The following is an 18,002-nucleotide window of genomic DNA, read 5'->3' on the forward strand; positions in this document are numbered from 1 at the left end:
TGTTGATACGATTACCCCTGGAAAAAAAACAAATAAACACACACCCGCGTTCATTCTTTCTACTGGCAAAATATACAAAATACCACATTTTTGCAGGTAGGAGCTAGAAACCTATACAGTAGGATTATCTGATAAGCTGAATCTGATGGTCCTTAGGTGCCCAAAAAAATTGGAGGGTACCTAGGCCCCCTCCCACGCTCATTTTTTCCCGAAGTCAACGGATCGAAGTTTTGAGATAGCCATTTTGTTCCACAGAGTCAAAACCATATTAACTATGTCTTTGGGAATGACTTACTCCCCCACAATCCCTGGAAGAGAGGCTGCAAGTTACCAGCTTTGACCAGCGTCTAAGGACCAGTGTCACAAAGGATTCGAACTTTAAATTATGCTGTTCACTTATAATATAGAGTTTGAAAAACTATAAAATTGGGTTCTCAGGTTAGTATTTTTCAGAATCCCTTCTTGAAAATACCTGTTTTTACGTTTCGCCTAGCCCAAAATAGAAAAAAATGGTTTTGGGGTTGTTTTCAAAATGAAAATTATTATCAAGCAAGGTTGAAACGCCTTTGAGGAAACTTGTATTATTTTGTGAACAGTTATACTTACCAGACCGAATATTAATACTTCCTTACCCTGGATGAACACGTTTCGAATGCTTTTAGTCTTAGATCTTTCTCCCCCGCCCGTTCTATATTAGAGCAAAGATTTAACTTCGGAATCACTATTTTCAACTATTTTCATCACTATTTTCAACAGAAAGAACAAATTGAAGCACGTTTGGAAAAATCAGAAGAAGACTTGGCTTTAGAAGACTTGGCAGATGATTGCAGTAGTAGGTTTTCAAAGGAGAAAAAGGAAATGGAAGAGAAGATTTCCTATTTAAGTCAGGCGCTTGCAGAAAAAGAGGATTTATAAAAAAATTGGGAAGAGCTGAAAGCCATAGATGAAGCCAGTATATCTGATCTTAAAGAGAGGTAAGTCTCAGTCTCGAGTTTTTTACCGTGTTGCAAGGAATTTTTGAAATTGATTAGAATGAGCGATTAATTGTCATATTTTTGTATAATTTTTCTAGAAAGCCATAGAGAGTGGCTAGATTTGAAGTTCAAGCCAGTCACTGGTAGAAAAAAATCCTTTTTATTTCGTTATTTAAACTGAGTACTTTTTATGGCGTTTTTTTTTTTTAATTGTATCAAAACGGTCTGAGATCGGCGTGCGTTGGATATTTCTTTAATTATCAAACAGCTAAAAAAAAACTCTAAAAAAACGGAATTTTGATAGTAATAGGTACATTAAAAGAATCGCATTTTAATGCTGATTTTTAATATATAAGTTTTAGTCTTACATTATTTTAGAAAAGAGGGGGAAACACCTCCTAAAAGTCATAGAATACTCTATACTAAAAGTCATACTCTATTGTAGAAGTTTCAAGCTCCTATCTACAAAAATGTGGAATTGTGTATTTTTTGCCAGAAGGCAGATCAGGTTTTTGCTGTTTAAAGAAAAAGAATTGAGAGAAAGAGTCAAACTTTAAAGTAAAGAGCGTGACGTTGATGAGGAAGCAGCCTCTTTCATATACGAAGTAATTTCTGTTAGTTTTATGTTTTAATGTCGCTCCTTACTTTCAGTTAAAAAAAAATTGTTTTTTTTTTTAAATCAGTGTTCTATAGTTTTTCCATCATTTAAACACTTAATGTCTGAATAAATTGGCAGTAACCTTTTAGGGGCACTTTCACCGAAAAAATGCCAATTTGGTATTATCGTTTGAACAATGGCAAAAACGACACCTATCTCCTCCCACTAGATGCTGAAAAATACATTTTGCCCCCTCCCCCCTAAATTTATCGCAAATTCACTTAACTGTAATGTTTGAAAGTTGACTGGACTGCTAATATAAACTTGTCACTGATTTAATGTGTCTAAGACCGAGACACTCTCTAACATATTCCCACCGCTCTGTTTTAAGCTTCTGATTTTCCCTCCCACCTAGAATTTCAGTCTGTTTTTCTAATCTCTTCCCAGTCCAATATGTGAACGTCTTGCCTTTGCATACTTCCTTGTAGGTTATTCAGTGGTGCTATTCTATTGTCATGGTCTTTGTTAGTCCCGAAATCGAGTCATCCAGGGGAACAACGATCCTCAATCGTTGTACACATACTGAAGGTGATTGAACCACATCACCAACAAGGTTTTACTGATTATACTTTAGGAAACCTGGAATCCACTTTTCTGTGTTTTTTTTTTTTTGTTTTTGTTTTTTTTTTTTGTATTAGGACAAGAACATCTTTTCTTGGGGTATAGGAATCCCGTCTACTTTTACTGTTTTTGTCAAGACCACTTGAGGTAAATGTTTCAAAGAAGGTATCACAATCATTGTTATTGCTAACATTTAATAAATTACAATTGAAGTCCCCAAAAACTATTGCCTTCTTTTGTGGTAAATTAATACAACTAGAAAAATCATCAAACAGATTACAAAAGAAAGGTGTCGGAAATGAGGGCGGTTTATAAAATAACGAAAAAATAAAAGAATTCTCGTCTACACTTATGTTGACGATTATTGAGTAAATGCATTTATTATTTATAGGTTGGGAGAACAAGAATTCACAGTCTAATAGTCTGGTGAATTTTAGACTTGATCGGATATAAAGAGAAATGCCGCCAGAGGACTTGGTTAATTTTTTTCAATATAAATTGCTTGAAAGCCAGTGAGGGAAAATTCATTAGTATCATCAATTTCTGAAAGCCACGTCTCCGTTATTTCAATTACGTCGAAAGGGCAGTAACCATTTGTTAAAATTAAATCTTTAAAATTAGCCCACTTATCCCGTATGCTTCTGATATTACAGCAAATTACATTAAGTTTGGTCTCTCCATTAGCTTAGGTTTCACATTTTTCACAAAATCAAAAGTGTCGAGATATTTACAGTTACTTTGGTTTAAAGGGCTATCGGGGCTAGCTAAGGTGTTGGTGGACAGATTATTTTGGTCATCATAATAACTAAAAACAACATTATTGCACAGTGATAAATTAGTGAGAAACGTAAAATCTTGTACAGTACTTGTACTTGTGTTTGTTTGACTGTTCATTTCTTAAGCAGTAGTTTCTGTGCTTTTGGACATTTATACGAATAACAAGGGTGGTCGGAGGAGCCACAGAGAGCACATTTCATGACAAGTTGACACGGTTTTTCTTTGGAGTTCTGGTGGTCACCAGCGCATTTAGAGCACCTCGGGGAAGCTTTGCAGTTATTTGCAGTATGGCCATAGCACTGGCATTTGTAGTACTGGGTAGGCAAAAACTTGTACTCAGTTATGGGTAGACGCTCGTAACCAATAACAAGGGGATTCTCAGTGGCATACTTTAGGTGGTCAAGTGACTCAAACTTTAATCGAAAAGACCTCGTACTTCCTAACTGAACAACTTCTGTACAGTTATTAGCGAGATCGCATAAGTCACTTTTAGATGTTCCGTCAGGCACTCGGCGTACTATACCGAAAAAGGCAGGACTCTTCCCTTTAGCATTAATGGATTGGTCTGCTTTGCTAAATGCATCTGCCAAAGTATTGGCGGCACCCTTGTCCGACAGAACTACTTGCCATGCATCCCTCCTAGGCCTCAAAACAACTATGCTTGAACTGACACCCCCACAAGCTTTATCCAGGAAATCTTTTCGAGCGTCAGAATTATTTAAGTTTTTTGGTGGATTTTTCACAATAACTGAATAGGATGGTTTTACGGGTGGGGGAGGTTTCACCTCAGGAATAGTTTACACGACTGACCTTGCTTTATGGTGCTCAGCGAAGCTTTTTAATTCCACATAGAGTTCATTAACCTTTCGAGTTAACGTAGCTGTTGTCTCCCCTGGCACACATGGGACCTGATCTGGCTCGAAAATCAGATACTGAGGTAGGCTGATCTTTTTCTCGTCACAAAGATCAAAGGCTCGAACCATATCGCTGACATTATCAGTCACTTTGGGGCGCTCAATTACCCTAGTAATAGAGGCGTCAGCCCATAAAATCTTCTTTGCTTCAATTAACATCTCTCCTTTGGAAAAATCGCAAGCAATATTTACGATATTATCAGCTGAACAACCTGCATTTCTAGCCCGTGAAATGAAATTCAACACGGAATTCAAGACAAGTCTTTCACCTGGCATCATCCGGTGAAATGATCAAATTTCATCAAAATTCGTGGGCGGGGCCACAATAGTTGTCAGTAAGGGCAATAGCAAATCAGGTAGCACTATTCACAAGATGTATATCCGCAAGTTGCGTACACAATTTTAATTATCCAAAATATCCAATTATTCAAAGCAAATTGTTCACAGCGCTATACAGAACTTTACACAACTTCAATAGTTGCGTACACGATTTTAATTATCCAATTATCGAAAGCAAATTGATTACAGCACTATACAGCATTGTACACAATTTCAATAGTTGCGCAATGTTTGACCTTAACTGCGGTGTAGCTATCGATCAATATAATTTATAAGCCATGATCACTATCTATATATATAAAAATAAGTTGTCTGTGTGTGGATCTGTGGATGGATCAGGTGACGTCATGTTTCGGCTGACGTCATGAAATTAGTTGCCATCATTTTTGCTTTGAAGGTGACGTCATTCAAGTTATATAAGACATATGTTCGCCGTCATGTTTCGGCTGACGTCATGAAATTAGTTGCCATCATTTTTGCTTTGAAGGCGTGACGTCATTCAAGCTATATAAGACGTATGTTCGCGTAGAATTCTATTAATGCTTAAGTTTATAATGACTGATGAAGATGCTCAAAGAGTCTATGCCAAAAAACTTGCTGCTGATAGAGAAAGTCAGAAAAGAAAGCGTGCCGAGGAACTACCAGAGCAACGCGAAAGCAGACTTGCTGCTAAAAGAGAAAGTGAAAAAAGAAGGCGTGCCGAGGAACTACTAGAGCAACGCAGAAGCAGACTTGCTGCTAAAAGAGAAAGTGAAAAAAGAAGGCGTGCCGAGGAATCAAAAGACCAGCAGGGAAACAGGCTTGAGGCTGATAGAGAAAGAAAGAACAGAAAGCATGCCGAGGAACTACCAGAGCAACGCAGAAGCAGACTTGCTGCTAAAAGAGAAAGTGAAAAAAGAAGGCGTGCCGAGGAACTACTAGAGCAACGCAGAAGCAGACTTGCTGCTAAAAGAGAAAGTGAAAAAAGAAGGCGTGCCGAGGAATCAAAAGACCAGCAGGGAAACAGGCTTGCTGCTGATAGAGAAAGTAAGAAAAGAAAGCGTGCCGAGGAATCAGAGCAATCTGAAAGTTATCGCCTGGCATTCAGGTACAACCCAGTTGATGATTATAGCTTGAGTAGATGTGTTCAAATCGGGACAATGTCTAAAATTTGTCCCTATTGCAAGGCCTTGAAATTCAATGGTGAAACAATGGGAATGTGTTGCGCCTCAGGAAAAGTTAAACTTCCTCTATTGGCTGCACCACCAGAGCCATTGAAGACTTTCCTTACTGGAACTACGTCAGAATCTAAGCGTTTTTTGTCAAAAATCAGACAATACAACTCATGTTTCCAAATGACGTCGTTTGGAGCCCAAATCGAAAATCCAGATCAATTTATGTCTACTTTCAAAGTAAAAGGGCAAATTTATCATAAAGCAGGGTCCCTTCTACCATTCTCAGGCGAGAATCATAAATTTTTACAATTGTACTTCATCAGTGATAGAAATTCTGAATTGAATGCACGTTGCGAAATTTCTCCCAACGTTGAAAGGACAATCGTTTCCCAATTGCAACATCTTTTCCACGAAAATAATAAGTTAGTGCGTCTGCTCAAAACAGCCATCGATTTGATGCCTACTGATACTCATAAAATTGTTATTTCCGCTGACAAAACGCCTCCTGGCCAACATGTGCGTAGATACAATGCTCCGACTATCGACGAAGTGGCAATCGTTATGGTCGGTGATCAGTTTTTACCTCGAGATATTATTCTACATAAGCGAAACGCTCAGTTGTTAAGAATTGCTGAAACTCATCGATGCTACGATGCCCTACAGTATCCTATCATTTTTTGGGATGGAGCCGACGGCTATCACTTTAATATTAAATTGATGAATCCAGCCACTAACAAAGAAATGAATAAGAAATGAAGTGCAATGCATTATTATTCCTATAGACTAATGATTCGGCAGGATGAAGAAAATTATATTTTAAAATGCCGTGAATTGTTTCACCAATTTATGGTTGATATGTATGCTAAAATTGAATCAGAACGTTTGCTATATATCCGCCTGAATCAGACCAAGCTCCGCTCTGAACAATACATTCATTTGCGAGATGCAGTTATAAATGACGGTAATACCACAAACGTTGGAAGATTAACAATTTTACCTTCGTCATATGTTGGCAGTCCCCGTCATATGCATGAATATGCTCAAGATGCTATTGCGTATGTTCGTCTCTATGGTCGTCCAGATTTATTTATTACATTTACATGTAATCAATCTTGGGACGAGATACTGCAGCTTTTACTTCAAGGACAATCGGCGGTTCATAGGCATGACATTACGGCACGTGTCTTCCGGCAAAAGTTGAAATCACTGATAAACTACCTTGTAAAACATGAAGTGTTTGGGTCAGTGCGATGCTGGATGTACTCAGTGGAATGGCAAAAACGAGGTTTGCCACACGCACATATACTAATCTGGCTACATAAAAAAATTACTTCAAACGAAATTGATGATGTGATTTCCGCTGAAATACCTGATAAAAATGTCGATAAGGGGTTACATGATATTATTGTAAAAAATATGATACATGGACCTTGCGGTGCACTGAACGAAAATTCACCATGCATGGCCAAAGGAAGGTGCACAAAGCAATATCCTCGACTTTTAGTACCCAAAACAATTACTGGCAATGATGGTTACCCACAATATAGAAGAAGATCTACTGAAGATGGCGGTAAAACAGCAATAATAAAGAAGCGTAACGGTACCACCATCGAAGTAGATAACCAGTGGGTTGTTCCATATTCCCCTTTATTATCAAAAACATTTAATGCACACATAAACGTTGAATACTGTAACTCCGTAAAGGCAATCAAATACATATGTAAATACGTCAACAAAGGCAGTGACATGGCAGTTTTTGGCTTGCAGTCCGAAATCAAAGATTTCGATGAAATCGTAGAATATCAGGCTGGAAGATACATAAGCAGTAATGAAGCTGTTTGGCGAATTCTTTCATTTCCGATACATGAACGTAGTCCAGCTGTTGTTCACTTAGCGGTACATTTACAGAATGGTCAACGTGTTTATTTCACGGAAACCAACGTGCAACAAAGAGTCCTGAATCCACCGGATACAACATTAACAGCTTTTTTTTCGCTTTGCAAAAATGATTCTTTTGCGAAAAAACTGCTGTATACTGAAGTGCCTTCGTATTACACGTGGAATACTAAAAATAAAGTATTTGAACGTCGAAAACAGGGTAAGTCAGTCGACGGCCAACCTACCATCTTCAAAGATACCACGATAGGAAGACTCTACACCGTTCACCCCAATCAACATGAATGCTTCTTTCTACGCCTGCTTTTGGTGAATGTACCCGGTCCGACATCCTTTGAGTATTTGAGGACTGTAAATGGTACTATACATGACACTTACCGTAGTGCATGCCAAGCTCTGAATTTATTGGAGAATGACCAACACTGGGATAACTGCATCAATGACGCGTGCGAAACGTCAACCCCAAGTCAAATTCGTGCATTGTTTGGCATCATTTTAACAACTTGCTCTCCATCAGCTCCTACAGATTTATGGGAAAAATATAAGTCAAAAATGTCCGAAGATATACTTCATCGAAAACAGTTAGAGACGTCAGACATGACTTTTGATTTTACACCAGAAATTTATAACTACACTTTAGTTGTTATAGAAGATTTTTGCATAAGTATGGCAAACAAACCTCTTCAGGGTTTGGGAATGCCTTCACCTAACCGTATCGCTGCTGTTTCGACATGTGTAGAATTGGATCGTGAACAAAGTTACAGTACGAGTGATCTATTGTCGTATGTACAAAATAACATTTCCAAGTTAACGTCGGAACAAAAAGACATTTATGATACGATAATGCATTGTGTCGATAACAACGTTGGAGAAATTTTCTTTTTGGATGCGCCAGGAGGTACTGGTAAAACGTTTGTGATAAAACTGATTCTGGCATCAATTCGATCTAAAAATGATATAGCGTTGGCAATTGCGTCGTCCGGAATAGCCGCAACATTGCTGCCTGGTGGAAGAACTGCTCATTCCGCTTTGAAATTGCCTCTGAACTTGCATTCTACAGAAACTCCCACGTGCAATATTTCCAAATCATCTGGGATGGGTAAAGTGTTGCAGCAATGCAAACTTATTATTTGGGATGAGTGCACAATGGCACACAAAAAATCGCTCGAGGCTCTGGATCAATGCTTGAAAGATTTGCGAGGGAAGTCGAAACCCTTTGGCAGCACCTTAATATTGCTTGCGGGAGATTTCAGGCAAACATTACCTATAATACCTAGATCAACTCCTGCAGACGAAATGAATGCTTGCCTGAAAAATTCTAATTTATGGGCACACGTAAAAACATTAAAATTAACTACAAATATGCGTGTCCGATTGCAAAACGATGACTCTGGTCAAACATTTTCAGATCAATTGCTGGCGATGGGAAACGGAAAGCTCCCAGTAGACTCAATTTCAGGACGTATACAACTACCTGCTGATTTCTGTAATTTAGTGACGTCCAAAAATGAATTGATTGAAAAAGTATTTCCGAATATTCTAAAAAATTATAAAAATAATAAATGGCTAAGTGAAAGAGCGATTCTCGCACCCAAAAATATAGACGTCCACGAAATCAACAATATTGTTTTGACCAAGATTCAAGACCAGGCAGTCCTTTACAAGTCAGTCGACACAGTTTTGGAACCAAATGAAGCGGTTAATTATCCATCTGAATTATATTTAAATTCCATAGATCTTTCAGGGTTTCCACCACACGTGCTACAACTAAAAATAGGCGTACCAATAATATTGTTACGTAACATAAACCCACCAAAGCTTTGCAATGGCACTCGACTTGCCGTAAAAAAAACAATGGAAAACCTAATAGAGGCCACAATCCTGACAGGGCCTTTTGAGGGTGAGGCTGTTCTTATTCCTCGCATTCCCATGATTCCAACAGATCTGCCTTTTCAATTTAAAAGATTGCAATTCCCAATTCGATTAGCATTTGCAATCACCATTAACAAAGCTCAAGGTCAATCATTAGAAAAATGTGGTATTGATCTTAATACTGATTGTTTTTCCCATGGACAATTGTACGTTGCATGTTCGAGGGTCGGTAAACCTGACAATCTATTTATATGCAGCGAGAATTGGACAGCGAAGAATGTTGTATATTCGCAAGTTTTACGCAGTTAATTTGTATTTCGGAACCAAATGAAGCGGTTAATTATCCATCTGAATTTTTAAATTCCATAGATCCTTCAGGGTGTCCACCACACCTGCTACAACTAAAAATAGGCGTACCAATAATACTTTTAAGAAATATCAACCCACCAAAGCTTTGCAATGGCACGCGACTTGTCGTAAAAAAAAAACAATGGAAAACCTAATAGATGCCACAATCTTGACAGGGCCTTATGAGGGTGAGGCTGTTCTTATTCCTCGCATTCCCATGATTCCAACGGATCTGCTTTTTCAATTTAAAAGATTGCAATTCCCAATTCGATTAGCATTTGCAACCACCATCAACAAAGCTCAAGGGCAATCACTAGAAAAATGCGGTATAGATCTTAATACAGATTGCTTTACCAATGTACAATTGTATGTTGCATCTTTGAGGGTCGGTAAACCTGACAATCTATTTATACGCACAGACAATGGGACAGCGAAGACTGTTGTATATTCACAAGTTTTACGTAGTTAATTTGTATTGTATCTATCTATCTATCTATCTATATAAAAACGAGTTGTGTGTATGCATGTTTGTTTGTTTGTAAAAAGAGCGTTTGCATATGACGTCATTATTAGTACATACGGCTTTGTATATGGACAGACAATGGGAAAGCCAAGAATGTTGTATATTCGCAATTTTTACGTAGTTTGAAACACATATATAAATCTATCTATATTCACAGGTGGGACACAGGGACACAACTACAATGGCGCGTAAATAATATGGCGCGTAACTAATATGGCGCGTAACGACTTACGCGCGCGGGGGGGCTTGGGGGGGGGCGCGAAGCGCCCCCACCAACTAGGTGTTGGGGTGGCGCGAAGCGCCACCCCAACAGCTAGTAAAATATAAAAATACTCTGGAAACAATGCCTACTCCATAGTTTGCCTGGCTACTGCCAGGGAGTAAAAATGTTTTTATTTTGACGTTCTTGGTACTTTAAGATTAGTGTCGGAAAGTGTATACGAGTGGAGTCTAAGCACATTATTTCGGCCTAGGGGCAAAAACAGTTTCTATTTTGATATTCTTGGTATTTTACTACTAGTGTCAAAAAATGTATACAAACAGAATCCCTGTAAATTATTTGGCCCAAAGGCCAATAAAAGTTTTTATTTTGATATTCTTGGTACTTTACGATTAGTGTCAGAAAGTGTATCAAACAGTTCGTGGTAACGAACTGTAGTAAGGAGCGACCCGGCGCAATAGTAACCAAAACTCTAAAAAATTGAATTTTGATATTAACAGCTACATCAAAAGAATCACATTTTAATGCTGATTTTAAATATATAAGTTTCATCAAAATTAGTCTTACCCATCAAAAGTTACGAGCCTGAGAAAATTTGCTTTATTTAAGAAAATAGGGGAAAACACCCCCTAAAAGTCGTAGGATCTTAACCAAAATGACACAATCAGATTCAGCGTATCAGAGAACCCTACTGTAAAAGTTTCAAGCTCCTATCTACAAAAATATGGAATTCTGTATTTTTTGCCAGAAGACAAATCACGGGTGCGTGTTTATTTGTTTTTTTTTTGTTTTTTTTTTTTTGTTTTTTATTTTTCCCAGGGGACATCGTATCGACCAAGTGGTCCAAGAATGTCGCAAGAGGGCTCATTCTAACGGAAATGAAAAGTTCTAGTGCCCTTTTTAAGTGACCAAAAAAATGGAGGGCATCTAGGCCCCCCTCCCACGCTCATTTTTTTCCCAAAGTCAACGGATCAAAATTTTGAGATAGCCATTTTGTTCAACATAGTCAAAAACCATAATAACTATGTCTTTTGGGATGACTTACTCCTCCACAATCCCTGGAGGAGGGGCTGCAAGTTACAAACTTTGACCAGTGTTTACATGTAGTAATGGTTATTGGGAAGTGTACAGACGTTTTCAGGGGGATTTTATTTTGTTTCAGGGTGGGGCTGAGGAGAGGGGGCTATGATGGAGGATCTTTCCTTGGAGGAATCTGTCATGGGGGAAGAAAAATTCAATGAAAAGGGCGCAGGATTTCCTAGCATTACTATAAGAAAACAATGAAAAATAAACATGAAAACTTTTTTCAAATGAAAGGAAGGAGTAGCATTGAAACTTAAAACGAACAGATATTATTACGAATATGAGGGGTTCTAATAATACTTTAGCATAAAGAGCGAGGTATCTAGGAGGTATTTACTTTAAAAACTTTAATAACCTTATATTCTTATTATGTATACGAGGGGGTTTGTACCCTCGTTAATACCTCGCTCTTTACACTAAATCGTAAGTTTTGTCCCAATTCTTTAAGAATGACCCCTGAATCAGAAAGGCCGTAGAATAAATAGTTGAAATTACTAAAAATACTTTAGCATAAAGAGCGAGGTATTTATCTCCTCCTAAATACCTCGCTCTTTATGCTAAAGTATTGTATGCTACATCTTCAGTAGATATTCTACTATATTGTGGGTGACCATCGTTGCTGGTACTTGTGTTAGGTACTAAAAGTCGAGGATATTGCTTTGTGCACCTTCCTTTGGCCTAGATATTCTACTATATTGTGGGTGACCACAATATAGTGCACAAAGCAATATCCTCGACTTTTAGTACCTAACACAAGTACCAGCAACGATGGTCACCCACAATATAGTAGAATATCTACTGAAGATGGCGGTAAAACAGCAATAATAAAGAAGCATAACGGTACCACCATCGAAGTAGATAACCAGTGGGTTGTTCCTGTATCAATGACGCGTGCGAAATGTCAACTCCAAGTCAATTTCGTGCATTGTTTTTTTTCATACTAACTTCGTGCTATCCTTTAGCTCCTACAGAGTTATGGGAAAAATATAAATCGAAAATGGCCGAGGGTATACTCCATCGAAAACGTTTAGAGACTTTAGATATGACCTTTGATTTTACATCAGAAATTTATAACTAAACTTTAGTTATTATTGAAGATTTGTGCGTATGTATGGCAAACAAACCTCTTCAGGATATGGAAATGCCTTCACCTAATCGTAACGCTGCTGTTTCGACATTTGTAGAATTGGACCGTGAACAAAGTTACAACACGAGTGATCTATTGTTGTATGTACAAAATAATATTTCTAAGTTAAAGTCTGAGCAAAAAGACATTTATGATAAGATAATGCATTGTGTAGATAATAATGTTGGAGAAATCTTCTTTTTGGATGCGCCAGGAGGTACTGGTAAATTATTTGTGATAAAATTGATTCTGGCATCAATTCGATGAAAAAATTACATAGCGTTGGCAATTGCATCGTCCGAAATAGCCGCAAAGTTGCTGCCTGGTGGAAGAACTGTTCAATCTGCTTTGAAATTGCCTCTGAATTTGCATTCTACAGAAACTCCCACCTGCAATATTTCCAAATCATCTGGGATGGGTAAAGTATTGCAGCAATGCAAACTTATTATTTGGGATGAGTGCACAATGGCTCACAAAAAATCGCTCGAGGCTCTGGAGCAATCATTACGAGATTTGCGAGGAAATTTGAAACCCTTTGAGAGCTCATTAATATTGCTTGTGGGAAATTTCAGGCAAACATTTTCTATAGTACATAGATCAACTCCCTCTGGACGAAATGAATACTTGCCTGAATAATTCTAGTTTATGGGAACACGTAAATACATTAAAATTAACTATAAATATGCGTGTCTGATTGCAAAACGATGATTCTGGTGGAATATTTTCAGATCAATTGCTGACAATTGGAAACAGAAAATCCCAGTAGACTCAATTTCAGGACGTATACAACTGCCTGCTGAATTCTCTAATTTAGTGACGTCCAAAAATGAACTGATTGAAAAGGTTTGTCCGAGAATTATAACCAATTATAAAAATAATAAATGGCTCAGAGAACGAGCGATATTGGCAGCCAAGAATAAAGACGTCCACGAAATCAACAATATTATTTTGACCAAGATTCCAGGAAGTAATTCCAGGAAGATTCCAAGGAAGATTCCAAGATTCCAGGAAGAGACCAGGAAGTAATTTACAAGTCAGTTGACACAGTTCTGGAACCGAATGAAGCGGTTAATTTTCCATCTGAATTTTTAATCTCCCTGGATCTCCCAGGGTTTCCACCACACGCACTACAACTAAAAATAGACTACACTACAATAACACAACGAAAATTGACTACACTACAATAAACTACAACTACAACTAAATATTAACCCACCAAAGCTTTGCAATGGCACGCGAATTGCCGTAAAAAACAATGGGAAACGTAATAGCGGCAATAGTCCTGACTGGGCCTTTTGAGGGTGAGGCTGTTCTTATTCCTTGCATTCCCATAATTCTAACGCATCTGCCTTTTCAATTTAAAAGATTGCAATTCCCAATTTGATTAGCATTTGCAATCACCATCAACAAAGCTCAAGGGCAATCATCAGAAAAATTAGCTGTTGGTGTGGCGCGGAGCGCCACACCAACAGCTAGTATATATATATATATATATATATATATATATATATATATATATATATATATATATATATATATATATATATATATATATATATATATATATATATTTATATATATATATATATATATATATATATATATATATATATATATATATATATATATATATATATATATATATATATATTTATATATATATATATATGTATATATATATATATATATATATATATATATATATATATATATATATATATATATATATATATATATTTATATATATATATATATATATATATATATATATATATATATATATATATATATATATATATATATATATATATATATATATATATATATATATATATATATATATATATATATATATATATATATATATATATATATATATATATATATATATATATATATATATATATATATATATATATATATATACTAGCTGTTGGGGTGGCGCTTCGCGCCACCCCAACACCTAGTTGGTGGGGTGCTTCGCGCCCCCCCAAGCCCCCCCGCGCGCGTAAGTCGTTACGCGCCATATTAGTTACGCGCCATTGTAGCAGTGTCCCTGTGTCCCACCTGTGAATAGAGATAGATATAAATATATATTTTTAACTACGTAAAACATGCGAATATACAACATTCTTCGCTGTCCCTGTGCATATAAATAGCATTTATATTCCCTGTGTCCCGGTCGTCATTTGTGTCCTGGTGTCCCAGTTTGTATTTCCTCTTTGAGTGTCCCGGTCTTCATTTATATTCCCTGTGTCCCAGTGTCCCGGTCGTCATTTGTGTCCCGGTGTCCCGGTCTGTAATTTCTATTCAAACAATCCCTGTGTCTCAGTCGTCAATTATATATCCCACCTGTGCCCCCGGCGTCCCCGTTGTAGTTGTGTCCCTGCGTCCCGGTCGTCATTTATATTCCCGGTCGTGATTTGTGTCCGGGTGTCCCAGTCTGTAATTTTTCTTTGAGGTTCCTGGTCGTCATTTATATTCCCTCTGTGTCGGTCGTCATTTGTGTCCCGGTCTGTAATTTATTTTTGAGTGTTTTTTCTTTTTAGTTTTTTTTAGTTTTTTACATTTTTTCAGTTTTTTTTTTCTTCTTTATTTTTCAGCGTCACTATGAAGTACATATCGCCGAACCTTCAGTCATTTTACAATTAAACATTTTTCCGTGAACGCATGTCTTAAATACCATTAATGACGTCACCGTCAAAGCAAAAATGACGACAACTAATTTCATGACGTCAGTCAACACAGAAACATGACGTCACCTGATCCACAGACAGACAGACAGACAACTTATTTTTATATATATAGATATATATATATATATATATATATATATATATATATATATATATATATATATATATATATATATATATATATATATATATATATATATATATATATATATATATATATATATATATATATATATATATATATATATATATATATATATATATATATGTATATATATATATAAATATATATATATATATATATATATATATATATATATATATTTATATATATATATACATATATATATATATATATATATATATATATATATATATATATATATATATATATATATATATATATATATATATAGCTGATAATTCCTCGGCACGCTTTCTTTTCTGACTTTCTCTATCAGCAGCAAGTTTTTTGGTATAGACTCTTTGAGCATCTTCATCAGTCATTGTAAACTTAAACATTAATAGATTTCTACGTGAACATATGTCTTATATAACTTGAATGACGTCACCGTCAAAGCAAAAATGACGGCAACTAATTTCATGACTTAATTTCAGAACTTAATTTCTGTGTTGACTGACGTCATGAAATTAGTTGTCGTCATTTTTGTTATGACGATGCTTAGTATATTGTAAAACACATTAATTTGGTTAATAATATACCATTTAAAACACCAAAATGAACATGCTGGAGTAGTCACTCGGTGAGAGAGGGTGTCAGAACGGAGAATGAAGGTCCCAGGTTCAAATCCTGGTTAGGCTAAAAAAGGTAAAAATCTAAAAACTAAAAAAAACTGAAAAAACTAAAAAAGGCAAAAACTACAAAAAAACTAAAAACTAATAAAAAAAAATAAAAAGAAAAAACGAAAAAAACAAAAAAGCTAAAAAAAGGTAAAAACCAATAAAAAACTGAAAAGAAAAAAGGAATAAAACTAAAAAAATTTTCATCTAAAAAACTAAAAAAAACTAAAAAAGGTAAAAACTAAAAGAACTAAAAAGAAAAAAAAACTAAAAAAAGGAAAAAAACTGAAAAATAAAGGAGAAAAAGAAAACTAAAAAAATATAAATAAAAATAAAAAAACTAAAAAGATAAAAACTTCAAAAAAAACTAAAAAGAAAAAAGAAAAAAACTAAAAAACCTAAAAAAAGGTCAAAACCAATAAAAAAAACTAAAGGAAAAAAAGGGAAAAAATTAAAAATTTATTTCATCATATACCAATTCAAAAACGAATGTATACCGGGATGACGACCGGGACACAGGGAATATAAATGACACAACTACAACGGGGACGCCGGGGGGCACAGGGGGATATAAATGACGACCGGGACACCGGGACACAAGCAATATAAATGACGCCCGGGACACTCAAAGAGAAATCAGAGACTGGGACACCGGGACACAAATGACGACCGGGACACAGGGAATATAAATGACGACCGGGACACAGGGACATAACTACAAAGGGGACGCCGGGGTGCACAGGGGGATATATAAATGACGATGGCGACTCAGGGAATGGTCGATTAGCAATCACCATCAACAAAGCTCAAGGGCAATCATTAGAATCATGAGGTATAGATCTGAATACGGATTGTTTTCCCATTGACCATTATATGTTGCATGTTCAAAAGTCGGTAAACCTGACAATCTATTTATATGCACAGACAATGGGACAGCAAAGAATGTTGTATATTCGCAAGTTTTACGTAGTTAAAACATATATATCTATCTATATATATAAAAATAAGTTGTCTGTCTGTGGATCTGTGGATCAGGTGACGTCATGTTTCTGTGTCGGCTGACTTCATGAAATTAGTTGTCAGGTGACGTCATGTTTCTGTGTCGGCTGACGTCATGAAATTAGTTGTCGTCATTTTCGCTTTGACGGTGACGTCACTCAAGTTATATAAGACATATGTTCACGTAGAAATCTATTAATGTTTAAGTTTACAATGACTGAAGAAGATGCTCAAAGAGTCTATGCCAAAAAACTTGCTGCTGATAGTTCCTCGGCACGCTTTCTTTTCTGACTTTCTCTATCAGCAGCAAGTTTTTTGGCATAGACTCTTTGAGCATCTTCATCAGTCATTGTAAACTTAAACATTAATAGATTTCTACGTGAACATATGTCTTATATAACTTGAATGACGTCACCGTCAAAGCAAAAATGACGGCAACTAATTTCATGACTTAATTTCAGAACTTAATTTCTGTGTTGACTGACGTCATGAAATTAGTTGTCGTCATTTTTGTTATGACGATGCTTAGTATATTGTAAAACACATTAATTTGGTTAATAATATACCATTTAAAACACCAAAATGAACATGCTGGAGTAGTCACTCGGTGAGAGAGGGTGTCAGAACGGAGAATGAAGGTCCCAGGTTCAAATCCTGGTTAGGCTAAAAAAGGTAAAAATCTAAAAACTAAAAAAAAACTGAAAAAACTAAAAAAGCCAACAACTACAAAAAAAAACTAAAAACTAATAAAAAAAAATTAAGAATAAAAATAAAAAAAAATAAAAAAGATAAAAACTAAAAAAAAAGTAAAAAGAAAAAACGAAAAAAAACTAAAAAAGCTAAAAAAAAGGTAAAAACCAATAAAAAACTGAAAAGAAAAAAAGGAATAAAACTAAAAAAATTTTCATCTAAAAAACTAAAAAAAACTAAAAAAGGTAAAAACTAAAAGAACTAAAAAGAAAAAAAAACTAAAAAAAGGAAAAAAACTGAAAAATAAAGGAGAAAAAGAAAACTAAAAAAATATAAATAAAAATAAAAAAACTAAAAAGATAAAAACTTCA

The 18,002-nt window shown here is 35.8% G+C and overlaps 1 protein-coding gene across 1 annotated transcript in view; it reads right to left on the reverse strand.

Moving 5' to 3' along the window:
- Positions 1 to 3,083: 3,083 nt before the first annotated feature.
- The window catches only part of LOC136034337 (26S proteasome non-ATPase regulatory subunit 6-like), a 99,851-nt gene continuing 84,932 nt past the window's right edge, over positions 3,084 to 18,002 (reverse strand). The window contains exons 9-10 of the mRNA XM_065715470.1: positions 3,834 to 4,104; positions 3,084 to 3,755 (exon numbers count right to left, since the gene is read on the reverse strand). Coding sequence (XP_065571542.1) covers positions 3,084 to 3,755; positions 3,834 to 4,104 — 943 coding nt within the window. The remainder of the gene's footprint in view (positions 3,756 to 3,833; positions 4,105 to 18,002) is intronic.

This window comes from Artemia franciscana, chromosome 13 (assembly GCF_032884065.1).
Source record: "Artemia franciscana chromosome 13, ASM3288406v1, whole genome shotgun sequence".
NCBI classification, from domain to species: domain Eukaryota; kingdom Metazoa; phylum Arthropoda; class Branchiopoda; order Anostraca; family Artemiidae; genus Artemia; species Artemia franciscana.